We start from the raw sequence: 23995 nt of genomic DNA, 5'->3' as shown, positions 1-23995 counted from the left end.
CGCTCTCATGCTTCTACCTTCTGTTTCTCTCTGTACACCCTTTCATTCTCTTCGTTCTCTTCCCTTTTTCCCGTCTTTCTACTTCCTCCATTATTGCTCCCCATTCTCTCGCCTCTTCTGTGTTTTTGTTACCTGCAACGTCCCTGCTTATGCACCCTGTCTCTCCTGTGACCTTCCCGTCTAGTTTAAGCAATATCTGTTTGCCTACCCATTCATTCAGGACTATGGGCTCCTGCGCCTCAAGGTTTCCCCCATTTCCCATGTCCTTTTCCTTCAACCTCGCCTGGATCTCTCTGCGCTCCTTGTCTTCGTCGCCTGTGCGCTGTGTTCCCTTAGTCGCCTGTTCAGGCTCACTTTGACCCTCCCTCTTACTATATGCTGGAGGTGCACAGGCGGGATTGGTGTAACCTGCTGCTGCTTTTAATTCGCTTGCAGGGTGTAATCACTGGGTCTCCACTGCTGCTCCTTTGCTCTCTGTTTGAAGAGGAGGAGGGGGAGTCGAGGGCAATTCACTTTCTGATGCTCGCTCTCGCTGGCTCAGCATCGGTTGGTGCTCTCACAGGACCCCTTCCTCATTCTGAAACATCTTCCATAACTCTAATATGACCATTTGTTTGCTTAGCTTCTTCCCCTTTTAAGCCTTGTGTATATATGTGTGTAATTGTTGCTGCACACATTTGAAGAAGCTCCCCTCTTTTGGCCAGGGCTTTGCCAATTTTCCCTCTGTGCCGCAAGTCCTACTCTGTGCTATATTTACACATGTTGTCCTTATATCACGGGAGGGACTTGCACTTGTGTGGAAGTGATGTGTCCCTCATGATTTTATCTTAATACATTATATGTCAATACTTACTTGACCCCAAATTGGGATTTGAACACGTTCACTGTTCAGACACACCCAATTTCTTCCACCTCAATATCAGATAACAAATATCTGTTGTTACCATAAAATCACCACTTTAATTTCAGCCTCTCCGGCTCTTGACCAATACCACGGGTGTGCTCCGCTCACCGCCCTACTGCAGCTCTCTGCCCCAAAGACTCAATTGACAACTCATGCGCTTTCCATGCTCTGCTCCAAAGGCATGCCCAATGTTTCAGAATGTTCCCAGACCACCTAAAAAGCTCTGCACCTCTCGTGCACCTTAAGTCTTATACAACAACTTGACTGGTGACGTCAGCTCTACAGTAAGGAAGGAAAAGAAATCATTGATACCTGCCCTTTCAATATGTCCACCTATACACACCCGGACTCAATGACAAACCTTACAGAACATAAATAACATATACACGTCCGTCTACCGGCCCTCCTAACAGGGAAACCAATAAACCATGTAATCTACCTGTACCTACAGCGTCGCCTTGAAGTTAAAAGGTCTCTGCAAGACTTAATCCGGAGAACACCTTCCACGATACAAGATAGATTCACCTTCTAAGCCCTATACACAGGAATACCTTCATCCATGACCCGAGCTACAACTGATGATTCCATGCCGTGACCAGGGCGAAAACCAGTTTGACGCATCCCTAGGATGTGAAAAGTTTAGAGATAGGACTATATTTGGATGTACGCTGCTCTGTCAAGAATCTTTAATAGGAACGGTACTGTGGTGATGGGATGATAGTTTCTGGGTGATAGTGGGTCCAAGGATATTTTTTTTAGTAATGGAAGTACCCAGGACTCTTTTAGACCGTTTGGGACCAAGTTGGAGGAAAAGGAGACATTAATAAATCTTGTGATGAAAGGGACTACTGTTTCTGCACACTCTTTGATTATCGTGGCAGGACATATGTCCCCTTTGCCTCTGGATGGTTGTAGATTCTTGAGGTTATTAGCTATTTCTACTTCTGATACTTTTCTAAACTTGAAGGCTAAGGAGGGGTGTGTTCTCATTGAGATGGCAGGCAAGTTAATAGGATCAACTGCTGCTCGTTTATTTTCAGTTTTCTGCTGTAGGGAGATTCTTTTTGCTCGCATCGCATTCTGAATGCTCGTGCACCAGCAAGTACCGGCAAGGACAGAGACTCTAGTTCTCTGAGAATTTTAAATGACTCTTGTGAATTGGAGTTGGCCTTCTCTATCCTTGAGTTGTAGGCTTCTGCTTTAGCATCAGTGATGGCCTGCTTGTATTCCCTAGCTAAGGCAGTGAAGGGGGTTTTTATGTAGTGTGTGGGGTCTTTCTTCCAAGTAGCTTCACTGTGTCGTTTTTTTATGATCGCCGGTCTGAGTGGTCAGGGGTAACCCACAAGTTGATATGGCCTATTGGTTTGGCCTTTCTAGGGAGGAGGGGGCGTTACCAAATTCACTGCTTTGGTTAGGGTACTAGAGTAGAGGGGTGCTAGGATGTTGGGGTCTGTTGAGAGTAGGTGATCTATGAGAAGAGGTGAGAGGAGTGGGAGATGGAGTCTTTTGAAATGTTCCTGGAGCTACGGGCGAGTGTGGGAGGTAGCCTTGGGGTGGCTGATGGTTGTTGTTTCCATGGGGGGAAAAGTGAAACATATGATGTGATGGTCCGACCAGTGGCATGGGGCAGTGGACGTGATGGTGATCTGACTGTTCAACTCTGCTATTCATTCGAGGGATATTCCTTAAATGTGGGTTGGATCTGTGATCCGGTGTATAAAACCTAGGTCTGAGAGTGCATTTGCTACTGCTGTCACAGTCGTGTTCAGAGGGTCATGGCAGTCTAGGTTGAAGTTTCCCCCTACATTGTTGTATTGGGGCGTGCAACATTTTATACCACCTCACAAATGGAGCTTCTGAATTGGCTAGAGCGGGTCCTCCCAGGCCTGTGGCCCTTTCTGGCCACAGAGCTCTGTGTACCTTTTCAAGGTAATGGGAAGGGCTATGGAGTGCTGTGTGTTCCATATTGTTGCTACTGGTCTGATCACCTAGCCTGAGAAAGTGCCTGCAGGTTGCAGTTTTGGTGGGCAACACATGTATCATTTCACTCTGCCATGTTGGGATCAGCTTCTCTTCCCACCACGGGTAGATGGGCATTGTCTTGCTCTGCTGGGTCACGTGTGAAGGGACCGCAAAACTGAGCTCGTCTGTCTGCAATTATGAGGATTTTATTCTGAAATTCTTGCAGGTGGCTTGCTGCCTCGGGAACCAGGAATTGTGCAACCTCCCTTGTCCTTGGCTGTGAACACTAGCTCTGCTCCTCCTGCTGCAGGGACCGTGTCTCCCCTTCCATGTATCTGAGGCCTGTCTTTCCAGCCTAAGTCACTTCTGTCACCCTATAGATTCCCTATGTGTTTTCATGGCTTATTATGGTTGGCTGGAATAAAGCATATGCACACTTAGTCCACGTATATTCTGTGTCTTGTGGTTTTGCATTGGCGAATGAAAAGACAGGTTCCTAGCATTATGTAATTGTATCCGTCCTCTTCCTACAGGAGTTATAAGCATGTTGTTCATGTCTACAAGCAATACAACTTGTGCATGTCTGCGTAACCTCATGCGTGAGTGCAGATTTGCTTCATGCCTAACGCTGCTATGTTGTGATGTCTCTAATGATGTCATCAATGTTTGGCTTTACCGTCAGTCAACCTGGTCCATTGATGAGGCCTCTGCCCCCTTCAAAACCATCAACTGGATATGGTTTAAAGGGCTGTCTGAGAGAATATCTCTTGTCATATCTCTGATACATTGGTGCATTTGGTGACTGGCCAAACAACGAGTTGCACCTTTCATTCTTCATTCTGTGGGTTAACGGTCGCATAGTGGACAAGAGGGTCATTCAGAGAACCCTCTCTTCAATGTCCCTCTTGGAATGTGCAACACAAGGTCTGTTCTCCTGCTTCTCTCGACTAGCTTTCCTCACTGTAGCACCGGTCTCCCACAGGAATGCCATCCTACCACCAACCAAGTGAGGAGGCTTCTGCCTCTCTATGCAGGTGATTATACAGTGATTGGCATAATGAGGGTGGGTCCATTCCCCCTTTAGCTTCATGTATCATGATTGGATGTTGTGCAATGGTTCCAACTCCGCTCCCCATATCTGTGGCCAGTGTTAGTGGTCTTCTGCAGGTGTTCTGCCATTACCCCTTACTGGGGAAAGGCCAGTGCCCCAGCCACCATAACCTGCAGTTAGAAATACTCAGCCATGTTGGAATCAGGCGGTGTGAGCATGGCAGTTGGTAGACCTGGAGTGGCTCTGCTCTGTCAGCATGAGCGTGATTGCATGTGACTTCAGTGTCTCCCGTAAAATCTCTGTTTGACTCCGCACTCAGTGTGCGCTGATTCTTCACTCTGACTCTGTGCATGTTCCCAAGGCTGTGGCTTGAGAACGTGCTAATGTTGCATATGTGAAACACTGAGTCTGAGGTGGTTGTGTTGTGGCTTCTCTGGCTGGGAAGCTGGTGCTAAGCTCTTAGACCATGGGTACAGCCTTGTTCTGGCCTCCATGAAGCACATGCACCCATACCAACTTGCAGTCCTTTCACAATGCTTGGCCATATCTGCACCCTTGACCGCTTCCTTAACCTCAAAGCAAGGGCAGGGGGAACTGCAGGGGCGTGCCTTATACTGCCTCCATGGGTGGTTTTACACAGCAGATGGCTTCCCCTGAACCCCAGAGCTCCCCCGCCTTCCTCCATGGGCAAAAAACAGGTGGCCTCGTCACATACGTTATTGTAGTGTATCAACATCACTGATCTCACTTCTTATAATATCATTAGAGGATTGAAAGGTCGTGTGATGCTATTTAGTCAAAAGGTCACATGGCATCACGTCCTGTGATGTTATCAGGGTTTAATGGCATATGCCGTCATATTTGGTAACCTGACAATTTGGGGATTTTATGGCACTCCCTTGGCCACACCCATACACTTCTGTAATTGGCACCTATAGTGGCAAGGGGAATTCACTAGAAATCCCTCTGGCAACAAAAATAGACCAGAGGTCTAAAAAGTTAAGGGGCCATTAAAGGATTCTGAAAAATGCTATTTTTAACACTGTCCTTAGCATTTGTTACTTGCCAATCGTGAGTGCCTGCACTTGTTTTATTTGAAAAAGAGTACCGGTACTGTTTAATGGAAGAGTTCCAGACCTTCTCAACACTAAGCAGGATCTCAGGATAGAGCGTTTCTGGAGGTGCTGGACTGCAGCCCAAAGATGCACTGTCTAGCCCCTTTGCATATGTCATTCAAAAGGCCTGTCTAGGTAAAATGACTCTAAAAGAACAAGCATTTCAATCTCACACTTCAAACGAGAATCATGATGGGGTCAGAAATGACCCATTCATGATTTGCACTTCCCCCTGCACGTGTTTCAAAAGGCAGAGGGGGGTGGCACACGTTTCTGGGCATTTTAAAGCACACCCCGTTTGTGAATTCAGGATACGCAGTAAACTGCCCAGAAAACCCACGTTATTTGCGAAAATGGGTAGAAATATATATATTACAGGGCCTGCAGTAGCAGCCCTTTAGTTATAGTTAAGTTGCTCTACTCACAGAAAGATAACTTTTTGGGCGTCTTATAACTATCCTCACCAATTTTTTTAAAAAAAAGTATATGGCCTCCTCAGAATGTCAAGAAAAGAGACTATAATGCGGTAGGCCAGACGGGCCTCGATCCATGTTTTGGAACTGTTTATAGTGTTGGAAGCCAGATTGTGCCATCCTGCCTACAGGGACAGCCTTACTCTATGAGGCGTAGAGCTGGTTCAACCACATTTATTCATTTGAACACTGATTTTTCCTTTTGCATACATCTATCCTTTTTACACTTTTTTGTACAAGAGATAGGGCAGGCATAAGGTTTTGTTAGCATAGGCCATTTTGATTTGACAGGCTCCACTAGGACTGCGTTATTTATTATTTGATGGTCGAGACTACTCCCATCTTAGTTATAGGGCAAAGTAGGAGTTTCTCCAACCCCAAAAATGTCAATAAAGGTTTTACAAATTGTACCCATTGTGTCAGTGTCATACTTGTGATACCATGCCTCCCGTACAGAGGTAGCTCATCACATGTCCGATTCTGATGGGAACAACAGCTGATGTTTTGGTTCTTTTGGTGTGAAAGTATTGAAGGATGAGTTTATATTGAGGTTTTTTTCCAATACCTAAAAGCTATTACATTTTCTTTTTTTTTTTTAGGTTTGGGATTCAATAGAGAAGAATGATATTGGCTGCACACCTGGAAGTGGGGCCAACAATATGGGGGTCCTTTTTGATGCTGGACTGGCTCTTCAGACAAGTTTTGGGACATCCACCCTACAACGAACAGGTAACGCAGATTAGGACCAGCAGGGCAGGCAGCTCATCACACAGAGCACCATATTACCACTACTCACACTCAAATCTCAAACAAGTGTATATACGGTTGGAATCAGCAGAGGTTGTGTACAAGAAACATAGTTATTTGAATAATCAATAACATGGAGACCCCATTTCATTCTTGCAGAACCATTTTGCCCGAAGCCAGGAAAAAGGCGACGCCGCTCCGTGCTGCTCATTGAGCATAAAGCTACTAAAGGTGAGCAAAACCTTATACATTACATATCATCCCTCATAGTCGTCTATACAGCCTTCAGGATTGCTGTCAATGTTGTCATAGCAGGCACTTTAAAAGTGTTAGGATGTTTTTGGTGATCATCACAGGTGGGTGGTTCAGAGAGTCGTGTGGGTGTGTGCAGTTATCTTCTCAAGTTAGGCCAAACGCACTGCGGTTGTAGTGGCGTCCTACAAGGTCGTTGCTCTAGATACAAGTTCAAGTGGTTTATAAGAGAATGGCACCAAAACCTCCCATGGCTTTTAGAAAGCTTTGTCAGGGGCTACTCCTGCTCACTTATCAGAAGATATACAGCGTTCAAACTCTGAGTGGTAATTTAATCTTAGACAACCACAGATGCATCCATTACCTCATTCAGGAAAAGGATATGGATTAGGGTGTCTGGGATCCTTATGCAGCTTGAAAGAGCCTGAAAAGAGGTACGGGCATATATGGCTATTCCTACTGCCGAGCTGGATGAATATGGCGATATCTGCTTTTTACTTAAAGTGTGGAAATACATTTGTGCACACACTTGCAAGCCCACTAAAGTTTGCTATCCAGAACCGTATACCAATAAAGGTTCTGAAACATTCTTGTAACATAACCCATACATGGTATAACCATCCAGTGACACACCAGACCCAGACTAAACCACCAGTAACAGTCCTTACCCAATTAAATTCCTCAATTACATTCCACCCAGTGAGCAGGCCAAATAACCGAATGGTGCTGACATCACGCCTGTGCAGAAAGTGGTCCTAAGAAAATAAAAAGAGACCATGACAAGCCAACGAGTTACACAATATTTGGGGGAGAGGAAGGGGATGAAATGTAGACATTGTGGAAGAAATGTCACATGCTATGCTGTGCAGAAAGTAATATAAACGTTCATAACCACTCCAAAGGTTTCAAAAATATCACAAATTGGGAACTAAATTCACATGGAGAGAGTTAATATACCCTGCTCCTTTCACAGGTTTAGATCAAGGCTCTGCAACCTATGGTGCTCCAGATGTTTTGTACTACGACTCCATGTATCCCTCATTATTGTGTAGGTTCGCTTGGGCTGATGGGTGTTGTAGTTAAAAACATTTGGAGAGCCAAAGTTTGACTGTCCACGCATGTAGATTGTCAGTTCCAACGATGAGCCAAGTTTGCAAAGTCTAGAAGTGCTGTGATATTCTCCCCCGATGCAGAAGGATATTGTACCAAGTTGGCAATTCGACTGACGACCCAGCACTGCAAGCCCCAAACCATGTCCAAGTATGAGCACCTGTCAGTAATATGACTGTCCACGGGTTTGAGAGCACACATGCAGGGAATTCTGACGTGGGTGGCGTTAGATCAGGCTGGGAAGTGAGTACCCTGGGTAGACAGGTCCTGTTTTTAGCTGGTGTCATTTTCTTAGGAAACTGTATCATTGATGATTTTGATGGGTTATTAAAAGTAACAACTGAGAAATACCTGGTTGTTCCTCTTCCTTTAGCTGCAAAGTACACAGGCAAGCCCAGAAAATGCTGTGAAGATGGCATGAAGGAGAACAGCATGGGTCACAGCTGCCTTAAGCGGTCCAGGTACATCAAGGACACACGGGAGTGTGTAGACGCATTCATGGATTGCTGTCAAGAGATCAACAAACTACGGGCGGAGAAGAGACGAGAACACCTGCATCTGGCAAGAAGTAAGTGTCAGAAGAAATGGAACCACCAGACGTAATATTCCCATGCACAATGGCACTGTAGGACCTTTACCCAATGGTCTTTGTGCATGTAGCTGTCCAGATGACTGCTTCCCAGCACTCTGCGTTGTGTTAGACAAACGGACTGAGGCAGAGCGGGATGATGTGGTTTGTCCAGATCACAGTCTTTGGTCCTTAGGGAACATTGGAATAGAGCTCAAATGTCCATGTTCCACAGCCAGCAGTTAAGCTCGTTGAACGTGTCTTCACTCAGAGGAAGCATTCATTTTATTTAAATATTGATGCATTTGCAAACACTTAGTTTTTTCCATACAACATTGAGACTCGCCCTGCCAATCTAAGAAGATTAAAGGGCTGGCTCAATCATGCATGGATCGGAATAAATGACTAAGACCTTCAAGCTGGCGCCAGAACTGGCTGAGCAATGGTACTCTGTATTGACCTCTTTTGGTTTCATTCTTGCAGGTGAAGTTGATGAGGGGTACTTGTCTGAGGAAGATATTACCTCGAGGAGTGAGTTTCCAGAGAGCTGGTTCTGGAAAGTAGAAGAATTGGTGGAAGCACCAGATGGCGACGGGTAAGATGATGTAACCACGCCATATCTGGGATACTTGTTTATTACGTGGCGGTGGGACCTCACTCTGCCTTTTAATGATAACGCTCAGTTCATGAGTACAGCAAGCCCCTCTAATGCTAGGCACAGGGTGTGATGCTAGAAATGCATTGGAGGGACAGGGCCTCCATGTCCTTGTCCTGTTTTCCTTTTATCATGTGTGTTCTGTGTTATTTTCTGCACAGGAGTCCATGTGGGACTCCTGGCAGTGCAGCTCTTCCTCTTTCTGGTTTTCTGTAAACCCATGGCACCCATGGGTTGCTTATGGCACCCATGGGTGGGGGCACAACCCTGTGCTGCAAGTGTAGGTTTTTGGGCACCTGTGTGTGGGCCACAGAGCAGGGTATGGGCTGGTGGCAGCTCCATGCTGAATTTGACAGGTGCTCTAAGTATCCTCCATTTTGGGATACCCAGGCCCTGCCATTGGAATCAGTTGATTCCTGATAGGAGACAAGATGGCCCCTGTGGCCTCTTACTTTCTATCACCTTTTACCCTATTTTCCCAAAGACCTGGGAAGCCCTGGCTCTGTCCCTTCCCCTGACTGGCTGGTGGGTGGAAGTTTGATATATGGTATTGTGGGGAAGTCCAGGCCAGACTGGCTGGAGCCTTCCCAGTGACTGTATGTTGTGGGTACGCCCTTAGGGTGGGACCTTGGTGAATGGAGTCTGTGACCAATATACACTGTATGTTATGGGTTTCTAGTTTATGGTGTGCAACACAATGACTGAGACAGCCCGGCCCAAAACTGGTATGAATTCAGTGTGGAGTCCTGAATGGCAGAGTGCTTGTCCCAATCCACATTCCTTGTTATGAGTGTCTGGAAGGAGAAGAATGGCCTGAATGCGCAGTGAGCCTGATTGGCTGCTTTCTAAATGCCCTTCTGAATGATTGGTTGCCTGAGTGTGACCCAGCAGAGTGAATGAGAGACCAGACAGTATATCTGGGAACCTCTCACTGATGGAAATCGTTCAGAAGTTGAAATTGATACTTGATGCTTATTCTCGAAGCCAAGCCGGAAGAAGAAAGTTGACTGCTGTCTCCCTTCACCATAATCTGAAAGCTGCTGTGCCTTCAAGGAACTGATCCAAGAGGGGACCTGGCTAGGAGACCTCTTCCCGAGCTACGAGGAACCATTGTTCACCAGCTGATCTTTGCCAATGCACCCTGCAAGTCAGACCCACGAAAGGCTGCCGACCGGAGACGGGGACCGACGAGTAATCCGAAAAGAAGCGCCCGGACATCCGTCCACCATCATCGACTAGGGTTTGCAGATTCGCTATAACCGCTGAAAGCCTGTCAAAGCCGTGTTGCCCAGAAGCGGGGACAGCTTGACGCCATGATGCTGATGACTGGAGCCGAAATGCTCCATTGCCTAAGAACATTTGAAACAAGGACTCCCTTGCTCATCACCGCCGACTGCTTTGTCCTGCCGGAGAAAGTCAAGGTCACTGACGAACCGAGGAGAATCTGCCGGTGGGTTTCTCGCTACCCGAAGAACACAAAGACGCCGACGACCCGACGTCCTTGCTCGGCCAAAGTTCTTCACTAACTCTTTGCGGCAACCAACTATTGTCTTTGAGGTGCGCTGCACACCTCACCTTCACAGGACGTCCACGACTGATCTTTGATGAGCACTGCCAGGCCCAAAGCTGCTGTCTCTACGCCTTTTTTCACCATTTCTTCGAGGGATCTCGATTATCCATGGCTCCTGCCTTAAATGGAGTCACTCAAGAAGGATCCGTCGATGACCCGTCGTCAAACTCTCCTTAACCAGGTACATTGGCGCGGTAGAACTTTTATAGAAGGAAATTAGACTCATATAAGCAATGTATGGACGGGGCTTGTTCCATATCTTTATTCAAACGTTGCCCAGGTGGGGGGATCCTCACACAGAACTGTGTCTATTGGTAGGGGCCAGTATTCTGACAATTGCTTAACCAACTTGCTTTCCTCCTATGTTTGTTGTTGGTTCACATTCTTAACTGATTCGTATGTCATTTGAAACTGAGTACAGTTGATGCATTTTAATGGGATCTAAGAAGTAATCATGGTACCACATCGAAACTGTATTTCTGATGTTTGTTAATCTGCTTAGAATCACATGCTGTGCATAGTCCGACATCAAGTGGTCACTGCGGAGTATTGCATTTTGTTTTTCGTAGTCAAAAAGGGGACGTCGACAAGGCGTGTCTGTTACACTATCCCTATAGTGACGTGCAGTGTACCCACAATCCCTCACGCGTCGAGGTCCCTCAGATTGTTTTTTTCCGCCCAGATATTGGTCGCCTTTACGCGGAGCTCCTTGAGAGACATTGCAAATATTCACTCGGCCATTTGGTCATTATTTAAATATTCACTCGACCATTGTTCATTATTTAACTTTACCTTACGTTAGGTTCCTCCTTCGATGAAGCTGTTCTTCGCCGACAAGATCTTCGACGGCTGCGCCTTCGACGGAGGAGATCCTTCGGCGTCGACGAACACGTGCCAGGCCTCGCCGGCCTCAAACATTAGGGAGAGTCGGGTCGTGGGACATTTCTTGCTTCTCTTTAAGAATGCCTTTCTCTTTCCCCACCTTTTCCTTCGGGGTTGTTATCACGTCTGATCATTTCCTCAGCTATGGAGAGGACACCATTTAGGTTTTGCCTGCGCTGCAAGGGCAAATTCACCTGCAAAGACAAGCACAAACGGTGTAACTGTTGCTTGCCCCTCGACCACAAAGAAGACGGTTGTGCGGCCTGTAAGCTTCTTAAGCCTAAGACTTTAAAGGACCGCAGGGTCAAGAGGTCGGCAGCCTATGCCATGTCTAGGTCCGATTCCTCACCCGCCGCTGCCGAAAGTGACAAGGAAAGTGATAACCCGACCTCCGCTTCAGAGGTTGTACACCCCTCTAGGGAGCGGTCACGCTCCTCGTCGTCTGTCCCCAGCCCCGACAAGCTCGGCTCATGCCCTGCTTAAGGGGATGAACACCCCAGCGACACTGATGCACACAAGCACTCACATAAGCACACGACCCACGGCTCTTCCTTGTCAAAGACGAAGAAAGCATTAGCGCCAACGGAGACGCAGGTCCTACCGGTGGCCTCCACAGACCGTAAGGGTCCAAAGCCCCCCTCGCAACCGCAGACGCGACCAGCGACTGGGCTACCCCCAGATAAGGGCGCTATCACCAAACCGCCAGACGACGTGCCCCATCAGCGAGCGCCCGTCGGTGTAGAGAACGCAACACCTGTAACGTCGACGCCAGAGGAACCCTCGACAGACCATTTAGTCGTCGAGATCCTGGCGCATATTGTTTCCACCGATAGCCAGAGACGGACGGTGAAAGAGACACCGAATACTGCCCGCAAGGCCAGGGAAACACCGAAAGAGGCGGAAGGAAGGCAGGAACTGCCCCCTCCATCGAAAGGGACTCCTAGCCTACTAGAAGGCTTCTCAGAAGGCGATGGGAGTTTATCCTCAACGTTATGGGATAGGTCAAAGCGTTAACATCCCGACAGCCTTCCCTCCCCCCCCCCCCCCGACCGCTCTGGGTTACCACAAGGGACCTTAGAGAGTTTTGTATGGACATAATGGAGAGTTTTATGTGTACTCATACCTACCCACACCCAAAAGACCAAGAGAGGGGCCTCAGGAGGATCCTAGGGCTAAATACCCTAGGCTGTTTAACCACCCCCCAGGAGGATTTAGAGTTATATGACCTCACTGAAGAGGACTCCCACTTTTATGAAGATGAGGAGTTCTTAACTAACAAACAAGAACAAAACCTAGACCAGGAAGGTTTCGAGGATAACCCAGACATGGGTGGTGGGGGCTTTGAAGAAGACCCAGAAGAAGGTGCTTCACAGACCTGGCAGTCCCCATCAGCATCTACAGACCCTGACGCCCTAAGCCTGCCCCCCCCCCAAGACTCACCAATCAGGAATACGTCACCTATAGACGATCAACCTACCTTTAATGCACTACGCAAAGCAGCAACGCCTTTCGAAATCGAGACTGGGGAAATTTCTCCTGACATAGACTTTGTGGAAAAGATCATCAAGGAGAAACCCCCTGTCAGTCAAACCATTCTCCTCCTTGCCTCAGTAAAGAGACAAATCATTCCTTCGCTATCTACACCCGCATTGGTCAGAGGGGTCAACCCAAGGATAGAAAAATTATTTAGTCCCTCTCCATCGGACCCGTTATACATCAGGGGCCACTCTGTACCAGACTCCTTAGTAGTAACAAATACAAGAAAGAGGGCAGGGGTCCCGCTATCAACCAGCGAGGAACCACCAGATAAAGAAGGTAAAAAAGCTGTATGCCCTAGGTAAAAGTATTAAAGCCTCAGCAGCCTTTACCACCAGGATTGCCAACTCCTTACTGGCAAGTAATGCAGATGCCCAATGGAGCAAACTACGCAAAGACATCGAGGAGGTACCTGAACCCCTAAGAACTCGGCTTCTGGCCACGGTTACTGAGGGAACCTTAGTCAATCAGAGCATCATTAAGAATACTCTAGATGCTGCAGAAACGGCTGGCCGTTCCCTAGTCCAAGGAATCCTCAAACGTCATGTCTGGCTACGTAATTCAGGGTTTAAACCCGAAACACAAGCATCTCTCATTAACAAACCAATAGAGGATGCCAACCTCTTTGGGAAGGCATTGGATGATGCACTAGAGACTGCAAAAAAGGATTTGACACCATTAAGACCCTAGATCAAATTTTAAGGCCTCCCAACAAGCGAGGATATGGAAACAGACGCTCTTTTCGAGGCCAACGCCAGCAACAACATCAACAACAGCAGCAATACTCTGCAGGCAACTGGTCCTCGAATCAAGGAACCAGTGGACAATACACCCAGAGAGGACAGTGTTGTGGCAAGGGAAGAGGTCGGGGTCTCACCCCTAGAGGTTCCCAAGCCACCAACACCAAATGACCCGAAGATTCGGGTCCCCTCCCATGCATCGCCAGTTGGGGGCCGGTTAACATCCTTTCTTCCAGCATGGGAGGGAATAACATCAGACCGCTGGGTACTCTCAACCATAGCCCGCGGCTACTGTATAGAATTCAACTGCTCCCCGACATACAGACCCCCAAGGGGACGACGCCTGTCACCAGAGCACCTCGCCATCCTTCTTCAAGAAGTGGACCAGCTACTAGAAAAAGGAGCTATAGAGGTCGTGCCTCTATCACAGGTAACATAAGGTATTTATTCAGTGTACTTCCTTGTACCCAAAAAGGACTTAACCATGCGCCCTGTACTAGATCTGCGCCCAGCGAACAAATTTGTAAAACCTCAAAAATGTTGTGTGGTGACATTACAGGAAGTAATCCCCCTGTTATCTCAAGGGGATTACATGACAACACTGGACATGAAAGATGCATACTTTCATATTTTAATGTTGCCAGTGCACAGAAAATACCTGAGGTTCATGATAGAGGGCAAACACTACCAGTTTAGAGTGCTACCCTTCGTCACTGTTACTCTAGCAAGTGGAAAAGATTCGTCATATGGTGTAGAAATAAGAGCATCAACCCAGTTGACTGCTCTCCCACACACATTGTTCTCTACCTGACTCACCTACTAGACTCAGGATTAGTCTTTAATTATATTAAGGTTCATTTAGCTGCACTTTCCGCATACACCACTTCTCAACTTAAAGTGTTGTGGTGGAAAGTCCCAGTTATTAAAGCCTTCATGGAAGGAGTTAAAAGAATACACCCTCCCATAGCTAACCCAGCTCCCGGATGGGACCTAAATGTGGTACTAACCAGGCTCATGTGCTCATCCTTTGAACCCATGCACAAAGCAACGCTTAAGGACCTCACCATTAAAACTGCTTTTCTAATAGCTATCACCACCATCAGGAGAGTAAGTGAACTACAAGCGCTATCTATTCTAGACCCCTTTGTAACAGTTCACAAAGATAAGGTGGTTCTACGCACACACCCTAGGTTTGCACCTAAATTCATTTCTAAGTTCCATGTGAACCAATCTATAGAACTACCAAAGTTCTTTCAAAATCCTTCAAACTTGGGAGAAAAAAGCCTGCATACACTGGATGTGCGCAGGGCTGTTATGTTTATATGGAAAGAACTAGACCACTGAGAGAGACTAATCAGTTCTTTGTCTCGGTGGCAGCAGGAAGAGAAGGAGATGCAGTTTCAAAATCCACTATATCTAGATGGATCGTACAATGCATCACCCTCTGTTACACTCTTGCTAAGAGAGAACTACCCTTCAAGCCAAGAGCACACTCTACTCGAGGCACTGGGGCTACCATAGCATTCATTGCAAATGTCCCTCTTGAGTCCATTTGCAAGGCAGCAACCTGGAGTTCTGTACACACCTTTACAAAACACTGCTCTCTAGGTGCCCACTCTAGGTCTGATTCACAGGTGGGACAAGCAGTATTAAGACACCTTTTTTCTACTGTTCCTTCTCACAACCCACCTCCAACTCCGGGTACTGCTCGCTAGTCTATGCACAGCATGTGATTCTAAGCAGATTAACAAACATCAGAAGACAATGCATTACTTACCGTAAAAGCATTTCTGATGCTTGTATCTGCTTAGATTCACATGCGCCCACCCTTCCTCCCCACTCGGATGTAAGGAACATAGACATCCTTTTATCTCTCTCTTTTCTGTACTCACGTCTATAAGGCTCCCTCAGGGCAGAAAAAAATACAAACAGAGGGACCTCGACACGTGAGGGATTGTGGGTACAGGGACTCCAGCTAGAGAAAGCTAGAGTGGAGACTTCAGCAAAAACCCGTTGAGAGTGTCAGGTCCCCAGCCACCAAGTTTATGAAGGATTTGGTTGGAGTGTATGTAGAGGGTTCTGATATCCTCCAATGGATTGAAGTGTTTGAAATGGCTTGTGCAATCCATTATGGTGATAAAAGAGATTGGGCTAAGGGTTTGTTAAGCAGAGTGCCTCAGACTGGATATGACTGTATTCTGAAACTGACTGTGGAAGAAAGGGGTCAGTATGAGTGCATGAAATCTGCTTTGATTGCCAAGTTTGACCAGACATCTACCCAATACCTTAAAAGGGTCAGGGAACATGAGAAAAGAGAGAATGTGTCTTGAATTGACTGGGTGAGTGCTGCACATATGAACATGATTGGGTGGCTTGATGGTTACAAAGTGAAAACGTTTGTTGAATTGTCTCACCTTTTCTTTTTTGAGCATTTTTCGGAAGCCTGTTCACCAGAGCTGCGTCAGTATGTTGCTGACCAGAACATTTTAGATCCCTTTAAGCTGGCCAGGCTGGCTGACAAGTGGGTCTCCCACTGGGTGTCCCCTAAGGAACCCAGTGGGAAGGACAAGGACAAAGAAAAGGGGGGTCTCTTAGAAGTCTGAGGGGTCCCAAAGGCAGTCAGTCGGGTACATCTGAGCCTTCCTCTCCTAAGACCCAAAAATCTAGTGGGGATAAGTCCTATGTGGGTGGGAGTAAGAGTAGTGGTCCTCCTGCTGTGAAGCAGGCTCCCAATGGCTCCAGTAACATACCCAACCTTCCTGGCACTTGTTGGGACTGTGGGGCTCTGGACCACAAGAAGGTTGACCCCAAGTGTAAAGGTAAGGTACTTGGAGTCCAGGCTGTCAGCCTGACCTACCCTTACCCCATGTTTGTGGTGCAGCACTGTCCTTGCCTCCTCTCCAGGGATCACATTTGGTGCTCCTGTAGAGATTTCCCTAGTGCCCCTTGGGGCCTGGGACCCGTATGCAGAAGTACTGGCAACTATCCCGCAGAACACCCGTAGGTTTTTGAGAAGTGTCCTCTTGAATGGCCAGCCTTCTACAGGCTTGGGAGAAACTGGGGCGAGCATGACAGTGGTGGACAGGACCCTGCTCTTGACAGAGGACTATGTAGGTACTCCTCTGAGACCTACCAGGTTGGCTGGTGGGCCTCCCCAATTTTCCCCTGTAGCCTTAGTCAAACTCGTGATTGGAGACAAGAAAGCAAAGCTTCCTGTCCTGGTTGAGGACAATGTACCAGCTAACATTTTGTTAGGCAATGATCTAGTGGAGCTGGGGTTGATCTCTGATGGTCTCCCCCTGACTGCTGCTGCAGTCACTAGGTCACTGTGATATTTCAAAATCATTACATGTACTCAGACTCAAATACAGGTAAACAAAACTCCTACCTCTCTCTTCTTTGGGATCGATGGTTCGGTAACCTTCTGGAGTAGTGGGAAAATACCTAGAAACCCCTCCACCATCTGACTTCGGAGAGTCCGACAGTGGTGGAGCCTCCAGGGAAAAACCCCTTACGGGGAAAAAACCCTGTGAAGGGCTGCTAGAGAGCGTAGTTTCCTGAAGACTGCTCCCTGAAGGTGTTTCTGGTGGAGAATAATCAGCTCCTTCGGTTGAACTTCCCAATCTCCTCCAAGCTCTATAAGTGCTAGGCGCAAGTAGACAGAGAGATGAATTAATGACACAAAGGATAGATGTTACAGACCCAAAGAGAGGATAAAAGGCTTACCCTAGGAACACCTAAATCAGGCCCGGAAGACCGGAGGGTTAGGTTCCTGGATGGCAGTTTTGGAGACAATAGGGGGAATAGTTGCAAAGCCTAACAAAGTGTAAAGAAAATTAGACTTAGTCTTTCCCCTCCCAATCCTGATCTTGTTAACTGAGAAGGAAAGTAACTTAGCTTACCTCCTGAAGGAGAGACTGACCCCCTGCTAGTACTGGGAAGAAGTAGGCAGCGTAATGGCCCGTGTAAAGAGATGAAGGAATCCTAAAGAAAGGAGATTGTGATGAATGGAAAAATCCTGGGTAAAGCAAAGGAAATGCCACTGAAGGAAATTGAATTCTATATCAAAGATCGTACCAAGAGCTGCGTCCTAGAATCCTTGGAAGAAGGATCGTCTTGTAAAGACAGGGACTCCTCGAATTCCACGGAAAGCAGAGAAGAAGGCGGAGGATCTAAGCCGTGATCAGATGATTGCCTAAAGCGAACGGTAAGGGAGTTTCAATAATAAGTAGGAGCAGAGAAACAGACACAGGATAACCACTTAGCTGTACGAGGAAAGAAGTGGAAAGGCTGCAGGTACGAGAGCGTACTTACGTCTGCGAAGCGCAGCTGGACTCTGGAAAGAGAGTAGCAACGCGCCGATGTGCAGGTGCTGGATATGGAAGTACTCCTCGCCAGTCTGGGGGCGTGGCTACAGCCTCTTCCTCATGTGGCCCATCGGCTATACTGTAACTTGCCGCAATGGGATTCTCCATGTTGGATGAGTAAAATGGACGCCGTACATCTCGTCCGTTGTCCCAAGGTTTGTGTATTCCACGAACCATCACAGTCACAGGTAACACTGGGTCTGACTGCGAGTCTGGTACCCTAGCCATAGGCGAGACCCAAGGCAAGAAGACGGAAGAGTAAGATGGCCACCTTTGCGAAGGGAGCTCTGTCACGACCCGTGACCCAGAACCCCTCTGGCATGGTCACATGCCAGGTAGGGTCAGGACTCAGGGTTCATTTGGGGCCCCTAGGGCCTTGCATTATCATCATAGACTCTCCTGGAGTCAACCCTGGCGCCTTTGGCGCCAGGCTAATGTTCAGATTGGGACTTTACCTTGAAGGGACTTAACCTTGAAGGGACTACTTTTCCTGTGAAGGCCTGCAGCCAACATGGAGGCACCCATACAGTCTAGTTCCTAGGAACCAGACTGTGCGGTGCAGTGTTTTAGGGTGTGGCAGCCTGGTCTACTTTACCTGGACTACTTTACAGAGGGCTATATAAACCACACCCAAGCTACAGAACGTGTTTTGCGTTATTCTGCAGCCAGCAGCGTGACGCTCATCGTGTTCAGAGAACAGCACCCAGCGATCCTTGAATAGCGGACCTGCAGAGGAGACAAAAGAACATCATTAGCAGTCTCTGCTTACCTGCAACTTTCCCTCCGTTGTTTCCTGCTGCTCGCGGTCTTCCATCCAGTTGGCAGCATCATCCGGACACCACGCTCGCACCGGAACAAAGCGCCTGGAGGGAGAGAGAAAGAAGGACAACGTTAAACAGGTTACTCACGGCATTCACAGCAGTAATCACAAAATCCTCACCTGGCTGGGCATTTCTTAACTGGTTCCGCTCCGGAAATCTTCACACGCCCAGAAAGACCATCATGACCTGAAAAGGAATAAGGAATACAGGTTAGCAAGAAAAGACATTACTGCGCCGCACTTCGCGCTTAACCTACCATCCATCATACGCTCTTGCGTCCATCATCCTGGCAGGAGCCTGATCCAATTAGCGCACCCACCGTACCTCTGTGCACCTCAGGGGAAACAAACAAGAAAATACATTATTAGCAAGAAAGGAAAGCAAGGACATTTAAAGACTGCTATAACCAGACTTACCTCCTTAAAGACACTTGAATGCGTTAGCACCAGTGAAGTTAAGTCGGTCTCTTCAACCCGCAGAAGACTACGCGCCCCTGCACAGAAGGCAGGACGGAGAGCACGCCAGACATCGTAACAAGGTGAGGAGTGGGCCATCAGGTCGAGTCCAGGGGGCTGGTGGGAGGAAACGAAGTCTGTTCCTAAGCCCAGTCCTCCTGTGTTTTCAGGCCCGACCGCCACAGAAGGCATTGTCCAGAATTGGGAACGTCCAGGGTGAATCCAGCAACCAGGGCATAAGGGCGTCCCTGTGGATACCAGGTGAGCGTAACAGAACGCGAAGCCTCATAACATTATCCACCTGGGCGCCATGGAGACTTCAGAAATGGACCAACTGACTCAATTATTAGGACGATTACGCGCCAAAATGCATTCGGCTAGGCAAGAGACTAATACCCTGCGAAGGGACCTTGTCATCACCAAGGATCGCAGCGAAGAAATCAGTAGGCAATTACTGCAATCACAGGCCAGACAAGCGCCATTACCCGGGACAAATCCACCGGCACAGGCAACCACGTCGTCTGCCACTCCAGTGCAAATCACCTTACCCGGAACAATACCGTTAGCACCGCCAGGAAGGTTTTCAGGTGATCCAAGGAAGTATCCTGCATTTATGAATCAATGTCGCCTTCACTTCCTCTGCAGACCCGGCGCATTCCCTAACGATCAGGCACGAGTAGCATTTATTTTGTCATATATGAGCGGTAGTGCAGCAGAATGGTCAGTGCCGCTTGTAAGCTATGATGATCCATTACTACGTGACTTTGGGGGCTTCCAAAGAGAAATGGAAAAGCTCTTTGCTTGACACACCCATGAACAAGCTGTAGACAACGTACTCTTATCACTCCGGCAGGGGAATCAGGACTTACTAACATACATAGCAACCTTCAATAGGTTAGTGGCCGAAACCAGGTGGCCTGAAGACAAGAGAACCACATTGTTTCACCGAGGCCTTCGAGGGGAATTAAAGGACGTCTTGGCTCAGGTAGTTGATCCACCAAGAGACTGTAGTTAATTTATCAATCTGGTGGTGCAACTAGATCATTGACTACAAGATTGAAAAGCAGATCGGTCCAGATCAGACACACGGGCCGTGTATCTACGAACCAAGGATGCTACTCCGCGCACGTCAGAGAATACCACAGAGCCAATGCAATTTGGGGGAATACGACCGCCGTTAACAAAAGCTGAAAGAGACAGGAGAAGGCAACATCAGTTATGTTTGTACTGCGGACAATGGGGGCATTTCCTAAAAGACTGTCCAATAAAACCCCCCAAGCGAATTGTGGGAGCTACAGAAAAGGATGAGAGTAAGGAGTCGGAAAACTGCCTAGCTCCACAAAAGTAGAGGTCAGTTTGTCGAGTGAGAAGAATGAGCCACCAACCTCACATTTTGCAATACCAGTGATCCTAATCAATCACCAACAACCTTCAAGGATGCACTCCGTTGAAGCTTACATAGACAGCGGAGCAGTTGGGAATTATGTTGATCGAGACCTGGCTGCACGGATGGGGCTTCCCTTAAATTTTAAGTCGAAGACACAGAAAAGGTAACCACAGTGGATGGGACTGAATTGCTTCCGGACCAGTAACCCAATGTACAGCAGGAACAGCCCTGCTGTGCCAGGATGGACACAGAGAATCAATTTCCCTTGATCTCATCAAGGCGCCTCAGTTTCAGCTAATATTAGGGATGCCATGGTTAGTTGCTCATAACCCTCGGATAGATTGGCGTGCAAGAAAACTGACTTTTCCTCATGATTGCGCCTCCACCTGCTATCTCCGAGAAAACAAGTCCAGTTTCAAGGTTTCTATGAGTCCTAGAGTCGGCATATCTACACTTGGCGCAACCAGCACTCTCCCTGAAGAATATCAAGATTTCCAGGATGTGTTCCAGAAGGAACAAGCTAATACACTACCACCGCATAGGTCTTATGACTGTCAGATTGACCTCATACCTGGTGCACAGATCCCTTGTGGCAGAATCTATGCGCTCACAGAACCAGAAAACCAGCATCTAAAGTCCTATCTGGACCAGTACTTGGCAAATAGGTTCATTCTCCCATCCAAATCACTGGCAGCCAGTCCCCTATTCTTCGTACCAAAAAAGGAAGGGGACTTGAGAACCTGTATTGACTATCGCGCCCTGAACCAGATCACCGTGAAAAACCGTTACAACCAGCCCATTATTCGCGAGATGCTGGATCAAGTCAAAGATGCCCAGATTTATACTAAGTTAGACCTCAGAGGAGCGTACCACCTGGTCCGAGTTAAAAAAGGAGATCAATGGAAAACGGCCTTTCGTACTAAATATGGGTTGTTTGAGTACCAGGTAATGCCTTTCGGGCTTTGCAATGCCCTGGAGGCGTTCCAATGTTTTATGAACAACGTCCTAAGGGAGTTGATCGATGTTTGAGCCCTGGTCTACATAGACGACATCCTAGTGTATTCAACCTCAAAACAAGACCATGTCAAGCATGTACGTGCTGTCCTCGCCAAACTGCGCCAACATCGACTATACGCAAAACTTGAAAAATGTTTTTCGAAGTAGAACTTCTTGGTTTCGTTCTTACTCCGAAAGGCATTCGAATGGATGAACACAAGGTGGATGCCATTCTTAAATGGCCCTCTCCGACCTTGTTAAAAGGAGTCCAGAACATGCTGGGCTTTGCAAACTTCTACCATCGATTGATTCCAGACTTCTCTCAGATTGTGCATCCGATCACGTTACTTCTGCGAAAAAACAATAAAAAATTCATGTGACAGAAGATGCCGAAAAGGCCTTCCAAGAACCTAAGGAAAGGTTCACCTCAGCCCCGATTTTACGACACCCTCGTCCGGATCTCCCTTATATCGTGGAAACAGATGCTTCCAGCATGACTATGGGGGTGGTTCTTTCTCAGAAAGACCCTGAAACTGGCCAATTGCACCCCGTGGCCTTCTGGTTGCGAAAATTCACACCTCCTGAACTCAATCAGAAGGCAGGACGGAGAGCACGCCAGACATCATAACAAGGTGAGGAGTGGGCCATCAGGTTGAGTCCAGGGGGCTGGTGGGAGGAAACAAAGTCTGTTCCTAAGCCCAGTCCTCCTGTGTTTTCAGGCCCGACCGCCACAGAAGGCATCGTCCATAATTGGGAACTTCCAGGGTGAATCCGGCAACCAGGGCATAAGGGCGTCCCCGTGGATACCAGGTGAGCGTAACAGGCTCCTTTTCTTCCTGCGGCTTCAGCAACACCCATTGGGATTCATGCTCCAGATGGGCTCGGTCCAGTGGTAAACCCAAACTCAACTCCTGAGAGAGAAGAGGCAGAAGAGCCTCCTGCGGGAGAGGTGGTCAACCCAGAGGATCACCCTGACCTTCAATGTCTGGTGGCTGAAGGGGGGCCCACTAGGGGCGACTTCTGTAGGGGAAATAGAGAGTGCCAGTCTCTCTCGAAGGGTCTGAGAAACCAGGCACAGGCACAAGGTGAGGTGCCTAGGTCTTTCCGGATATATTGGGAGGGTGAGCTCCTTTGTAGTGAGCCCACTAAGCCTGAACCTGGTGCCCCCAAGAGGTTGGTGATACCCCAGGTTTTCAGCCCCTTCCTACTGCAGTAGGTGCATGAGGTGCCCTTGGCTGGTCATCTTGGGACCAAGAAGACTAAGCAGAGGCTCTCTGCCCATTTCTACTGGCCACGAATGGGAGTAGAGGTGGAGTCCCACTGCAGGACCTGCCCAACTTGTCAGTTGTCTGGCAAGACTGGCGGCAGTGTCATTGCCCCACTGCAGCCGTTGCCAGTGGTTGGCACCCCATTTGAGAGGGTGGGCATCGACATCGTCGGTCCCCTTGACCCTCCCACTTCAGGTGGACATCGGTTCATCCTGGTCTTGGTAGATCATGCCACCAGGTACCCTGAGGCGATACCCCTTCGGACGGTCACGGCCAAGGTGGTTGCCCGGGCTCTCCTGGGCATTTTCACCCGTGTTGGATTCCCCAAGGAGGTTGTCTCTGACAGAGGATCCAACTTCATGTCGAGTTACATGAAAACCATGTGGAAAGAGTGCGGGGTAACCTACAAGTTCTCCACCTCTTACCACCCTCAGACCAATGGTCTGGTTGAGAGATTTAATAAAATTCTCAAGGGCATGCTGGGTGCTTTGGAAGAACCCCTAAGGAGAAAATGGCATCTCCTCCTGCCATGCCTGCTGTTTGCTTACAGGGAGGTACCGCAAGAGGGTGTTGGTTTCAGCCCCTTTGAGTTACTCTTTGGACATCCCGTGAGGGGGCCCCTCGCCTTGATCCGAGAAGGCTTGGAAGCCACCCCTCCAGGTCCCGCCAAGCAAGTGGGGGACTATGTGTTAGGCCTCAGACGGAGGATGACACAGATAATGGGTCAAGCAACAGCGAATCTCAAGGCCAGCCAGGAATTGAATAAGTACTGGCATGACCTTAAAGCATCACAAGTGGACTGGACTCCAGGTCAGGAGATCCTTGTGATGGAGCCTACCAAGCCTAAAGCTTTGGCAGATAAATTGACTGGACCCGTCAGGATCATCTCCAATATGGCTGAAGTCAATTATCTGGTTGACATGGGAGTCCCTTGGGTAGCACCTCAGGTATTCCACGTCAACATGTGCAAGCCTTTCCATAGGCGATCCAAAGTCTCATGTCTCTTGCTAGCTTTAGGGCAAGAAGAGGATGAGAGTGAGCCCCTTCCTGATTTGCTGCATAGCAACCGTCAGGATGGCTCAGTGGAGGGAGTACATCTCTCCCCAGATATGACGACAGCGCAGCAGAGGGTCTGC

General features: G+C 48.1%; 1 protein-coding gene across 1 annotated transcript in view; it reads left to right on the top strand.

Moving 5' to 3' along the window:
- Positions 1-23995, top strand: part of C3 (complement C3) — a 403449-nt gene that overhangs the window by 195277 nt on the left and 184177 nt on the right. The window contains exons 15-18 of the mRNA XM_069604331.1: positions 6105-6234; positions 6412-6483; positions 7988-8182; positions 8666-8777. Of these exons, the coding sequence (XP_069460432.1) occupies positions 6105-6234; positions 6412-6483; positions 7988-8182; positions 8666-8777 (509 nt within the window). The remainder of the gene's footprint in view (positions 1-6104; positions 6235-6411; positions 6484-7987; positions 8183-8665; positions 8778-23995) is intronic.

Source organism: Ambystoma mexicanum, chromosome 3q, assembly GCF_040938575.1.
Source record: "Ambystoma mexicanum isolate Mex_15411 chromosome 3q, UKY_AmexF1_1, whole genome shotgun sequence".
NCBI classification, from domain to species: Eukaryota; Metazoa; Chordata; class Amphibia; order Caudata; family Ambystomatidae; genus Ambystoma; species Ambystoma mexicanum.
The sequence above is the reverse complement of the archived record's forward strand: the minus strand, read 5'-3'. Positions and strand labels throughout refer to the sequence as shown.